The 13,985-nt window shown below is 42.7% G+C and overlaps 1 protein-coding gene across 1 annotated transcript in view; it reads right to left on the bottom strand.

The window, feature by feature from the left end:
- Positions 1 to 13,985, bottom strand: part of ROGDI (rogdi atypical leucine zipper) — a 309,957-nt gene that overhangs the window by 84,520 nt on the left and 211,452 nt on the right. The window contains exon 10 of the mRNA XM_044089055.1: positions 8,626 to 8,739. Within this exon, the coding sequence (XP_043944990.1) occupies positions 8,626 to 8,739 (114 nt within the window). The remainder of the gene's footprint in view (positions 1 to 8,625; positions 8,740 to 13,985) is intronic.

Here is a 13,985-nt window from a genome sequence, read left to right on the forward strand (position 1 = left end):
CCAACACAGGTGGAATAGCTAGGGGCCTGTGCTGTGGTAGTAAAAAGAAGTCTCAGAGCCTTTTCTTAGATTCTGAAAAATCTTGGCTCTCCCAGTAGAAATGTTCCCTCATGGTATGCAAGGTTTCTCCAAAAGAGTAGTCCTCAGGAGGAGAGGCTGAAGGGATAGAATCTTCAGCATCAGAATCCTCATTGGGAGGAAGTGAGTATTCCTGACCAGAAGAGGAATCAGAAGAAATGGAAATCTGATCTGAAGATTCATAGTCTGTCTCTTGCCTAGGCCTTTTATCAGGAGGGGGATGGGAACCCCTGATCAAAGTAATTAAGTCTTCGGCCATTTTGAGCATCTGTTTTTTGGGCATGGAGTCCTGTCCATGAGGCTGTAGTACTTGTTTCTTTGTCTTTAAAGGTGCTTTAGTCTTTGCCTTTGAAGCTGAAGTCATTTTAATGTATAACTGAGTAGGTCTGAAAACACACTCAGAAGCAGATGCCTGCTCAGCAGCTCCGGACCCATCTGTGGGGATAGTCTCCGAGGGTCCAATACCTTGAGTATCCAGTGGCCCAGTCGATTCCACGTGGGAGTCTATAGTGGTCTGCGGCTCTAAGGTAGTGGGCGTCAGGGGTTGCGAAGGCGCCTCACTGAGAACCGGCGACTGGCTTAGAAGACGCCTCATCAGTTTTGGACCTCTGTTGCCTATCCTTTTCTTTTTCTCTGCATTTTTTATGAATTCTGGTAGTCGGATGGCTATCCGACTGCATCGTATAATTAAATCTTCTGCCAAAATAGTGAAATGCAAAATCGTACAGACGCTTAGTGCATTGGTTAAATCTAGCACAAAACCGACAACTAGAAACGTCGTGGTCAGGGCCTAGGCAAGGAATACAGTAAGAAAGTCTTTATGGAGGTATTTGCTTCCCACAAGAAATACAATTAACTTTTTCGGACATTTGTCTGGAGCAAGAAAAAAGTTTCCCCAACGGGGTACTTAGCTTTTAATGAAGACTTCGGATCTGAAATTTGAACACGAAAATCTCAGGAGTCGGATGACCGGCACTTGCGAACTGCTTCTGCTTCAGGCACCGCACGGCAAGAAAGACTGAAGAAAATGGTGTCGGATGCATCTTTTATACCCCTGACGCTCTGATGTCTGGGAAGAGGCAATGGCAACCGACGCTGGACCAAGACTTTGGAATTCAGGCCGACTGAGGGCAGCCTGCCAGCAGGATAACCCAATTGTAATGACTGCAACAGTGAAACACTAAGAACATGTAGTAACTCACAATGGTGTGGTACCTAGAAAATACAGTAGTCAAAATTGAGTGAAGCTATAAAAATAAGATAACATAATGGCATTAAAATCATAACCAGTTGGCATAATGGTCAAGGTCTTCGCCTCCCATGCAACAAGGTTCAATCCTGACCTCTGGCCAATGCCTCTTTGCTGAGTTTGTCATGGAAACACTCGGCATGTTTTTCAGAGGTGGGAGGAACCCCACAGATACACAAGGGGAACATGCATACTCCAAAGAATTTGGCTGTGGGCAGTAGCAAAGACTCTACATGGTGCCCTACAGGGAGTTGAGTGGTATAAACCAACTGCATTGAGCAGCTACTCTGATGAGCAATTTCCTCATGACAGGCGAACACAATTACAAACTGCACACCACGGCAGAGCTAGCCACTCGATGGTGTAAAATATGGCCCTAGATTATTTGCTCATGTTGACTAATGTTGCCAAATGGGCATGGGTATTTGCCAGTGATAAGTGAGTTGAGAACTAGGCCTACTCTGATCTACGCCAGGGACTCATGTTAATTGGGAAGAGGTGTATGTGCCCCTATTGGCCAGTGTGTGCCTGCCATAAACTCCAGCAGCCCTGGGTCAAGAAGCTACTGGCAGGTCTGTGTCCAGTAGCCCAGCTTGGGTTACCTGAGATAGGTCTGTTGAGTGAAAGCTGGATGTAAAACCAATCAACCTGCTAAACATGAACTAAGAAATGCTACACTCAATGTAGGTTCACGGATAGGATGGAACTTGGAAGTAGAGGACATGATGGTAAGGAAAAGGCTGGGCATCTTATTTATCTAGGAGAGAAGAAAGAAGTGCATTGCAGCAAATCCACTTGGCTTGAAAGCCATAGCCTACTACTCGGGAGAAGGACAGGATAAAAATGGTGTGGGAATTGTGCTGAGGGACAAGTTTCAAAAGACACTGAGCAATGTCATCAGAATTAATGACAGACTCATGGCAGACTCTCCAGCCTAATGATAGGGCAGCACTCTCAATCTCAGCAGGCAGCACTCTCAATCTCAGCCTAGGCTAGGGCAGCACTCTCAATCTCAGCCTAGGCTAGGGCAGCACTCTCAATCTCAGCCTAGGATAGGGCAGCATTCATAATGTCATCCTATGCCACCAGCAGGTTTCTGATAGTGAGGAAGAGACTGCATTCAGACAGCAGTTGCACTACCTACTAGATAAAGTAGGACAACATGAATTGGTGCTAATAATGGATGACTTGAAATCACATATTGGGACAGACAGAACAGGATATGAGGATTGCCTGGGTTAATGTGGGTGAGAACAGGAATAAAAGAGAGGCCATTCTAGAAGTCTGCTTGATAAATGACTTGAAAATAGCCAAAGTACATTTGTGTACCTACCATAAATGTAGATGTTAGAGTGTATTCACTGTTGCAGTCATACTTGGGTTATACTGCTGGCCGGCTACCCGCAGTCGGCCTTAATTCCAAAGTCCTGGTCCGGCGTCTGTTGCTGTCGCCTCTTCCCTGACGTCAGTGTGCCAGGGGTATAAAAGATGCAGCCGACGTCATTTTCTTCAGTTTTTCTTGCCCCAGATGTCAGGTGCCCCCAAAAAGGTAGGCTAAATATTCTGCTTATAAAAAACATGCAGTAACATAATCATTACCTTCATCTACAAGCAAATACACCACATAGGTTGTAGAGAATAGAGAAGTATAGATAAGTCCCAGCAATGAAAAAGGGGGATGGAGGGAGGGTAACCTGGACTGCAATAGTGAATACACTAACATCTACATTTATGGTAGGTACGCAACTGTACTATGTTCATAGTGTTTCACTGTTGCAGTCATTACACTTGGGTTGAATCCCAAAGCTGAGGTTGGGAGGCTGGGCCTAAATAGAATTAGGAGTGGCTATGAGACCCTGCAGAACTGCAGTGGCAAAGCCTGCTCTGGATTTAGAGTAAAGTGGTAAGTGGTAGTGCCTTGTAAAAAAGTGTGCACTGAAGTCCAAGTTGCAGTCTCCAAAATATCCTTGGTTGGTACTCCTCTGAGGAAGGCTGCTGAAGTGGCTGCTGCTCTGGTTGAATGTGGCCTAATGCCCTTAGGCACTGATTTGCCATGTTGCAAATTGCAGAAATGAATGCAGTGGCCTATCCATTTTGAAATGGTCTGCTTTGAAAAAGCCTTTCCTTGTGATCCTGCAGCATACGCCACTAAATGTTGCTCAGTCTTTCTGAAAGCTTTAGTTTTGTCCAAGTAAAAGCGCAACTGTCTGTGTATGTCCAAAGAATGCAAAAGTCTCTCCCCTTTATTCTGTGGGTTTGGATAAAAGGTAGGCAAATGAATGGTTTGGTTAAGAGCCACACTGGACACTACACCTTAGGCATAAATGTTGGGTTTGTCCTTAGAGAAACCCTATCCGGATGGAAAATAAAAGGTTCCACAGCCATTAATGCCTGTAACTCAGACTCTTCTTGATGAAGTTATTGCTAGGAGCAGAGCTGTTTTCCATGATAAGAATTTTATCTCAGCTGTATTGGCTGGCTCAAAAGGAGGCAGTGTGAGCTTTTCCAAGACAAAATTGAGGTCCCATGCAGGTACTGGTGCTCTCCTTGGAGGTCTTATGTTTTTGGCCCCTCTGAGGTACTGCCTTAGCAGTGGATGTGAAAAAATAGGGGTGTCCGTATTGTAATGAACTGAAATGGCAGAGGCATGGATCTTAATTGATGAGAAGGATAGGCCATTGTCCATCATCTCAGTTAGGTATTGTAAAATCTGAGGAATATTTGGTACAAGCATGTCAATTCCTTGTGCCTGATTCCAAGCACAGAATCTCTTCCATTTTTCTGCATAAGATTTTCTGGTGCTGGGCCTCCTGGCCTCCAAAATAACATCCATAACCGCGTTAGAGAGGTGTGTTCTGAATGGTTACATTATCCGCCATGCAGCCAGATTTAGGGTTCTGAGTTGGCTGTGCAGGATCGGATTGTTTTGTTGGGTCAGTAAATGAGGAATTTGAGGTAATGTCCAGGCTGGGCCTTGAGACTAGGATTGGATACCAGTGCTGGCGTGGGCAATCAGTATAATTTCTGGCTTCTCTTGTCTGACTTTTAGGAGTACCTTGGGGAGGAGAGGCAGTGGAGGAAAGGCATATACTGTAAGGGTTTTCCAGCTGAATGACAGAGCATCCACTTTCCATTCTTGTTTGTGATAAGTCCTTGTGCAGAATCTCTGTAGTTGGCAGTTGTGAGGGGAAGCAAATAGATCTTTGTTTGGGCATCCCCATTTCCTTGTTATCATGCTGAAGATTTGTAGATCTAGTTTCCACTCATGAGGATCCATGAGGTTTCTGCTTAGTTCGTCTGCCAGAGCATTTGTCTTTCCTGGTAGGAATTGTGCTTGCAGGTGTACTTGATAAGTCAATGCTGTGTTCCACAAAATCACGGCTTGTCTGCAGAGGGGGTAAGAATGTGTGCCTCCCTGCTTGTTTATGTACCACATGACTGTAGTATTGACAGTCTTTATCAGCAGTTGTCCTGGATGAAGTAGACCCTTGAAAGCTGTCAGGGCATTTTATACAGCTAGCATCTCTTTTTGATTGATATGAAGATGCCTTTGGCTTGCAGGCCATGTGCCCTGAATACATTTTCCTGCCAAGTGGGCCCCCCAGGCATAATCTGATGCATCTGTTACTGTCTGCCTGGCTGTGGGTAAAGTGAATGGCTGTCCCTTGTTGTGGTGACAGGCCTGTGCCCATCGAAACTCCTGTTGCAGGCAGGGAATGAGGGTAATTAATGTTTCCAGGCTGTGGCAATGTTGAGTCCAAACACTTTTTAGATACCACTGTAGCTACTTCATATGCAGTCTTGCATATGGAATTAGCAGAATGCAGGATGCCATGAAGCCCAAAGCCTGCAGAATTATACTTGCAAATAACTGTGTCTTTGTTGCCATGCCATGTAAGAAGTCAGTTGCCTTTGTCTGGTGTGAGATAAGCCACCTGGGCAGTTGTATTTAAGCTTGCACCCAGGAATATTATCTCTTGAGAGGGTACTAGTTTTGATTTCTTTTCGTTTACTGTGTACCCTAGGCAAATTAGGAATCGTTTTACATACGCCAGATGCTTTAGTAGAATGTCTTTGTTCTCTGCTTGAATTAGGCAGTCGTCCAAGTAGGGATATATTTGAATTCCTCTTTGTCTGCAAAATGCAATTACTGGTGCCAGGCATTTTGTGAAGACCTTGGGTGCAGTAGATAAGCCAAAGGGCAGTGCAGAGAATTAGTAATGCACTGAACCAGCTATGAATATGAGCTATCATCTGCAAGATTGTCTGATTGGGACATGCAGGTATGCCTCTGAGGTCCAAAGTTACAAGCCAAGCCTTCTTGCCCAGCATGGGCAGAAGCTGCTGCAGAGTGAACATTTTTAATTTTGGAACATCCAGAAAAGTGTTTAGAATAGACAGGTCCAGAATTGGTCTCCAGGCTTTGTCCTTTCTGGGTACTAAGAAAAGTCTTGAGTAAAATCCTTGTCCCTGCTCTTGTTGTGGTACTGGCTGAATAGCCATGTCCATGAGAGATGAAACTTGTTTTTGTGCCTCTGCCCATTGATTGTGTGGCAGGTCTGGCATACCTTTTGCCTTTAGAAGGGTGTGAAAGTGGAACTTGTAGCCCTGAGAGACTATATTTAAGACCCATTTGTCCTGGGTGATCATGTACCAGTTTTGTGAAAAAAAGTGCTAGCTTTCTCCCTAAGGGTGCTGCCAAAAGATAAGTGCTTGGCATTGGCAGAGGAAAGTCATTGGGACTGTTTCCTATATGACTGATTTGTCTTCTCTGCTTTTGGAGGTAGAAGCACCCCATTGTTTAGGCCTGTATGAGCCCTGGGGCTGTTGTCTGCCTCCAGGGCATCTGTATCTGCCTCTTTGTGGCCTGTCTGACACTGGAAAGGACCAATTCTTAGAAGGCCAGTTCCTGCTAAATCTGGGTGGTTGTACCTGTAAGAAATCCTTTACTGTCTGCATAGATTTCACTTTATCCTCCAATTTCTTCAACACCTCTTCTGCCTTAACACCAAACAAAGTATCAGGCTGTAATGGAGCATCCAATAATTTTGCTTTAACATGATCAAGCAGATTCTGTTCCTTTAACCAAGCATGCCTTCTAATGACAGAACCTGTAACAGCGGCCCTGCAGAATCAAAACCATGTTGCAAAGTATGCTTTCCCACTTGTTCAGCTGCATGCAATAAATCCTGCATTTCCTTGTTTTCAAAACATTCAGAATTTGTCAACATTTTCTGTTTTAGCACTGACATTAAGTATTACTGATATTTAAGCATATGAAACTGAATTTAAAGCCCTTACAGCCAAGGTAGCAGAAGTGTAAACATTTTCCCCCATCTGTCCAGTGCCCTAGAATCCCTATCCGAGGGGACAGAGTTTTTTGCAGTAGAGGCTTTGACCCCTTTGGGACCCCGAGATAGTTTCTGGGTCAGCAGCAGCAGGACTTTTATATAGAAATTTATGAGGGTCTGGAACTCTGTAGTATCCGTCTGGCTTAACGGGTGCAGGAAGTAACGAGTCAGGAAACGGGCCGGACTCTGAAAAAACATCATCTACAATGTCTAGAACTGGTGGGATAGCAAGAGGTCTGTGCTGAGGTAGTAGAAGAAAGTCTGAGCCTTTTCTTAGATTCTGAGTAATCTTGGCTCTCCCAGTGGAAATGCTCCCTCATGGTATGCAGGGTTTCCCCAAAAGAATAATCCTCAGGAGGAGAAGCTGAAGGAATAGATTCTTCAGCATCAGAATCCTCATAGGGAGGAAAAGAGTATCCCTGTTCTGAAGAGGAGTCAGAGGAAATGGAAACCTGATCAGAGGAATCATATTCTGTGTCTTGCCTAGGCCTCTTATCAGGAGGGGGATGGGAAACCCTGATCAAAGTAATTAGGTCTTCGGCCATTTTAAGCATCTGTTTCTTAGGCATGGAAGTCTGTCCAGGAGAATGCTGTACTTGTTTCTTTGTCTTTAAAGCTGTTTTAGTCTTTGCCTTGGAAGCTGAGGTTGGCTTGATATATAACTGTGTAGGTCTGAAAACACCCTCAGAAGCCGAAGCCTGCTCAGCGGCTCCGGACCCATCTGAGAGAATAGTTTCTGAGTGTCCAATATCTTGAGTATCCAGAGGCCTAGCTGTCTCCACGTGGGAGTTGGAAGCAACCTGTGGCTCTGAGGTAGTGGGCATCAGGGGCTGCGAAAGCGCCTCACTGAGAACCGGCGAACCAGCGAATGGCCTAGCGGAGGCCTCATCAGTTTTGGATCTCTGATGCCTGTCCTTTTCCTTGCGCTTTTTATAAACTCCGGTCGTAGTCTGTTCAGACGGCATTACATAATTAAACCTTCGGCCAAAGTAATGAAAAGCAAAATCTTACCAACGCTTAGTGCGTTGGTTAAATCTAGCACAAAACCAACAGCTAGCAATGTTGTGGTCAGGGCCTAGGCAAGGAATACAGTAAGAATGAAAATCCTTATGAGGCATTTGCTTCCCACAAGAAATACAATTGTTAACTTTTTCTGACATCGGTCTGGAGCAAGAAAAAAGTTTCCCCAATGGGGTACTTAGCTTTATTGAAGGCTTTGGATCTGAAATTTGATTTCGAAAATCTCAGGAGTCGGCCGACCGGCACTTGCAAACTGATTTTGCTTCGGGCACCGCGCGGCAAGAAAGACTGAAGAAAATGGTGTTGGCTGCATCTTTTATACCCCTGGCGCACTGACGTCAGGGAAGAGCAACAGCAACCGACGACGGACCAGGAATTTGGAATTCAGGCCGACTGCGGGTAGCCTGCCAGCAGGATAACCAAGTGTAATGACTGCAACAGTGAAACATGATGAACATCACATGGTTCAGGAAAAAAAAAAGTCACAAAATCATATACAAGAGTCGCCAAGATGCAACTCAGGTAGACTTCCTCCTCCTAAGGAATCAGTGACTGCAAAGTAATCCCCTGTGAAACAATCAGCCCACAGTATAAACCACTGGTTGCCACAACCACCTGCAAGCAGTGCTCAGAGATGGCTCTAAAACCTGAAGGTTGGCTGGGCAGAAAGCACAACAGTTCAAGGAATTATTCAGGGTTCTAGCACCTCAACAGGAAGAAACAGGTAGAGGTGAAGAATGGCAGTACCTCAAAACACCGGGGTTCCCCTACTGTAAGAACAGTATTGTAATACTGGAATACTGGTGCAGCAGAGAACAAAAGAAATGAATGGTGTCTCTTTCTCATAATTTGTATGGTGTGCGTCTGCCTGTGTGTGTCTGCATACAGACACACATTTTATAATAAGGGTGCACATGTTTTACTTACCTTGGCAGAGTTTGGCTGAAGGAAATGCAGCTGGTACACAGTCAGACATAACTTGTTCATGTTAACATAGAAATTCACTAAGACCTCTGAAGGAAGTGAGGGAGTAAACATTTTCTACAAATTAGAGAAAGAAACAAATATCAGTAACACAATAAAAAACACAGCAGTCAAGATTCAAGTACATTACAGCAATCTTGCACTATTGTCAGCTTTCCTGTCGACCAAACTGAGTAGGCAGGAAAGCTGTTGACATTACTAGCAATCGACCAAATTAAGGGGAATTTCACTACATGTGTGTGTCTCTCTCTTTCCAATATATATGGAATCTCGAAATAGTGAACCCCCCCCAATATACCACTAAACACATGAAAAACAAGTGTATGCAGGGGGCAAGCCCCCCTGCACCAGACACGTGAGGGGCTGTACCCCCCACACACCCTGCTACTTAAATATACCAATTCCGAGATCGCACTACAGTGAGGACAAGGGAAATCTCCCAGTCCACGCTGCATGCCGATCCCCATTCAGGATTTCGAAATTTTAAAACTTCGAACATATGATCTTCCTAACCCCTAGATTTAAATACATCAACTGCATGGTTACACCACCACACGGAATGGAGAAGTCTCCTTGAAGATGGGAAACACTACTGATGAGCACTAAAAATCAGATTGGTAATAATTCCCCAGCACAAGTACTCAACATTCTATGTAAAAACCAACCCACAGCCACCAGATTAATATTAACCCCCCCCCCCAAAATAAAAAACACAATGTACATAAATAATCCATTTCAGTGTTACGGTCATTCGCACTTACCAGCATTCGCCCTTATGTGCAGTTACTCATTTATGAGTGCTGTAAAGCTGTTTTGACCTTATTCACATTAGAACAAATGCATTAAAACCAAACATGCACAATATTTTTACATGCATGTCTGTACGTGTGTGCATGTGTGTCTGTACGCATGTGCATATGTGTGTATATTTATTTTATACACACATATATATGGAAATACATATACACAAACAAGCATCCGTCAATGTGCAGAAACACTTTCAACTGATTACTTAATGTCAACAAAAATGATTTACCAAAATCATTGTTCAGATTTCACACCAATTTGAAAATAAATATTTTGTCTGCAGACTACAGTAAATGGTACTTAACGCCCTCCATTCTTCTTGTATTACTTTTTTGCTACCGCCACGATAATGCATTCGACTCCACATCCTGTAAATTTACCACCAAACACTACATTTTTTCTCACCAATGGAATTTATACCGCCAACTGCTGCGTGTTATGAAGACAGGGAGCTCAGAACTTTCCTGCTGATTTTCTATGCTGGTCGGCAATTTTAAATGTTCACCAATTAAACACTTAAATGCGTCACTTAAGATTTTACTTTTCCTCTTGGGAGTATGCATACTATCATACCAACAAAAGCCCATAACCCTCCTAGAAGATCCACAGTCCAAAATGAAACTAAACTTTTGCTTTCTGTACTAGTTCTTCAATACAGTAAATTGAACACTGCGATATGCCCTTGCTAGACCTGTACAGAAAGGTTCTGGAGAATGTCAGGATGTGCCAAGGTTCATTCCCATTTTCAAAACTCCCGTATGAATGCTCTCCCTGTCTCATTCAATCCATTTGTCCCACAATGACCCACAGTATCTAGCTTACTTCAGTCTGCAGTTCCTTAGGGTACCCCAATCACTCCCTGTCAAGGCAACTGTCCGGCAAATAATCCCCCCCCCCCGCCATCCATTCACTAGGTCTACCCTCCAAATAATCTAATCAAAAAGTTGGTTCCTGAGCCAATTCCTCTGGCAATGAGGGATAAAGCAGTCTCTTCAGAAATGCATGATGCAAGTTTGACTAGCACCTGAGCAATTTGGAGCAGCAGCAGTCAGCTCAGCCACTTTGAGAGATGTAGATGGTTCCAGCTGTAAACGTAGAGAGCTGCTCTTGAACTTAGTTGTCCAAAACATGCCAGAGATTGGCATGCATAGATGCGCACACGTTCTCGGACAGTAAACATGTATACTAAGTTTATATACTCCTCAATCCAAAAGAGGTACTGGCCTCCCCGAAACTGACTACATGTATATGCAGTCATGTAGTCACGGCAGTGCAAACATACCTGCTAATCTCATCAGATCTAAATGCAGTGAAAGTTTTAACACACAAGAAAGAATTCTAAATGACATCTTTGTTAAGTTTAGCAGTGACAAAGCAGTAATGGAAATCAAACCAGAAAGACAAAATCAGACGCCATTCGACTGTGCAAAAAAAAAATACAAGGAAAAGGATCATATGAGAAGGAAAGGAAAGTGAAAAATCCACAAATCTAGTGGCAAGTAGAGAAATCTCCTGAAACCACCTCATGTTGTTCAAGATTTGGTGCAGGAATGGTCAAGGAGAGGTGAATTAAAACCAAAAGATGAAAGGTTAATAACGGAAGCCCAGGACAGTGGAGTATGTACATGTTGGTTTAAAAAGTCCATTAACATGTAGGGAAAACAGACAAATGCAGGTTATATAAAACAGAACTGAAAACAGTTGCACATCCTCCGAGTATGATACACTCATGGCACACAGTGTGTATACAGAAATGCACAATAATGTAGCGAAACTGTCGTTTTGGGGATTGTGCAAACATTAAAATATAGAAGTAGCTGAGAAGCAATAGGAAAATGAACTGCAAAGCATTAACGAGAATGATGAAGTTTATATCACTTGGAATCTCCAATTACCAACGGTTCAAAAAACAGATGCAAGAAACACGGGTATAGTAGTTCATTAAAATAAGACAAAAGTAGGACTCATCATTGAAATTGCTACACCCAGTGATAAGTCTTATGTACACAGAGAAAAAGTAAAAAAACAATATCAGGATTTGCAAGCAGAAACAAAAGCAATGTGGAAGAAAGATACCCTGACACTTCAAATACTATGAGCAAGGAGTCTAACAAGAATTTAGTCATATGCTACCCAGTACATGTAACCCCATGTGAATTACAGGAGGAGGCAATTCTAGACACATTGTGGGTGCCAAGAAGAGCACTTTTTTCTCCAGACAACAGCACGCTTAGTTAACAATACTAATTTCATGAACTGTAATCATACCTTGATTTAGGAATGGGGTCCATTCCAGACAAGGTAATGGGAATCCAAAACACTTTGCAAAATTAAACCAGGAGAAATAACATGAATGCTACAAACACAGCAAAGACAGTGTGTTAAGAGCATGATTAAAAATTACCAATTTCCCACATGGAATGGTGACATCACTTTCAGTACCAGACTCTCGCCTCTGAGGAACAAGTGGCAGGAGCCTGCCCATCAACTCAAAGAGGAACAAACAGATCAATGGGGAATCTAAAGGGAAAAGCTATATATAGTCACTGTTGGGAGATGAAGAAAAAAATGAAAAACATTGCTTCTTTGCCCCTTGGGACCCATGCTACCCTTCTTCAGAGTCTTATCTTTAAAAAAGTTCCAAACATTCTTAGCCTCCCACTACTAATATCCCTAAAGAAGAACCACTTAGTCAGGACAGGTCAAGAAATGTGCAAAGGTACAAGAGTAATGAACCTATTCCTCCACTTTCATCCACTACTGGCAATAGTGAGTGGTCTGTTAGTACAAGGGTTGGTCTCCTAAATCCTAGATAACGTGCTCAGAGATGAGATGCTTTTCTAGAGAGCTCACAGAGCTGCCTACAAACAGGCCACCACTAAATCATCCCACGGAGGTGCCTACAAAGAGGTCACCACTAAATCAGCTCAAGGTGTCTGCCAAGAGGCCACAATTAATCAGCTCAAGGAGGTGCCTACAAAGAGGCCACCACTAAATCAGCCCATGGAGGTGCTTACAAAAAGAGACCTCCACTACCTCCTAAAGAACACATCCTGAAAGCAAGATGCTCCCACATCAGTGCAGGCCTCTCGATGGCAGATTCTCAACTGCCGTTTTTGCTTGATAATGGATCTCTATATTATTGACAACGGATCTCTGTATTACTTTTAGTTATTTTATTCTTAATTTGCTTAGCTATAATGAATCAGATGTCCAGCCATTTGATGGGAGGTTTTAGAACTCCTATAATTTCCTACCTGTTAAAACCCGTACTGTAATTTAACAAAGTTACCGTTATCCAGTTAAAAATTATAATAAAGTAGAACTGCCTTTGATATATGGAAGTTTTTCAAAGGACTTAAAATTCAGTGAACTCCAAAGAATAAGTTGTAAATCCTTACCCTCATCTAAGCCAAACACAAAACTCAGAACTCTTCAGCTTCCACTTTGAGAAAGCCTTACCCACAGAAGAAAGAAACTACTCTATTGCATAAGTCTGGCAAAATAACTTTGTATTTGGAGCCTCTACCTCAGATAGGCTAAATATTTACAAAAAAGCTTCTTTTAACCAGCAGTCCCAAAGAACACACAGTCTTGGGTATTAAAATGTATGCATCAAGCAGCATATCCCATCAAACTCCTGCAACTATAAATGGATAGAAATCCAGGGGAAATAATACATGAAAGTGAATGTCATCCTTATCAAATGGGACAGGCTTGTCATATGCAGACCCGCTACTCTATTTAGCCATCTTACTAAACTACTAAAAATAGACACAAGGAACAGCTAATATTGAATTCCTTACCTACACTCATCTATTTCAACTGTCCAGATTTTTGGTCTGTTCATCATAAAAATTTGTGGTTTTCTAGCAAACGACTGAGGATTGAAGTCACTACAAAACTGAGCTTCACACTTCATATCCTTCACAAAATGCACATTAACACAGATCCTGCTATTCTGGCAACTTTCTAAGTTTATAAGAGCAATATTTAAAATCTGTCCCTATTTTAGACCATTGTACTCCCATTATGTTAGGTACTGTCCAGATTTCTTGCACCAAGATAGCTTTCCCCTTGGCCATGGAATTACTACAGTGCGTGTCCTTGACCATAGAAGCACCAAAGCTAATGTACAGAATAGGACATATAAATCCTGTACGCATGTGAAATTTGGAGGACTTTAAACACTGCAGACCACACATACTCATTCCCTGGATATGTAGGGTCTCCTGTAAGAACATATCTTGGTTCCACTGCGATCATTAAAACAGAAAACAAATCAAATGATTTTCTACTCAATAAAAACTGCAGAAGCATAAAATCCAAAACAATTAAACTAATAATTAACAGTGCAGAAAAGCCTTCCACTCCAGTTCTTTGTTTAAACCTTGAGGCACCAAAGTGCCAAACTTTAAAATACAGACTGTTCTTTATATAACCGTTTATTTTTAAGTGAATCATCCTTAATCAGAGCAATCTGGGATTTTATGCTT

This window comes from Protopterus annectens, chromosome 12.part0, assembly GCF_019279795.1.
Source record: "Protopterus annectens isolate FY-2018-M chromosome 12.part0, PAN1.0, whole genome shotgun sequence".
Classification (NCBI taxonomy): Eukaryota; Metazoa; Chordata; order Ceratodontiformes; family Protopteridae; genus Protopterus; species Protopterus annectens.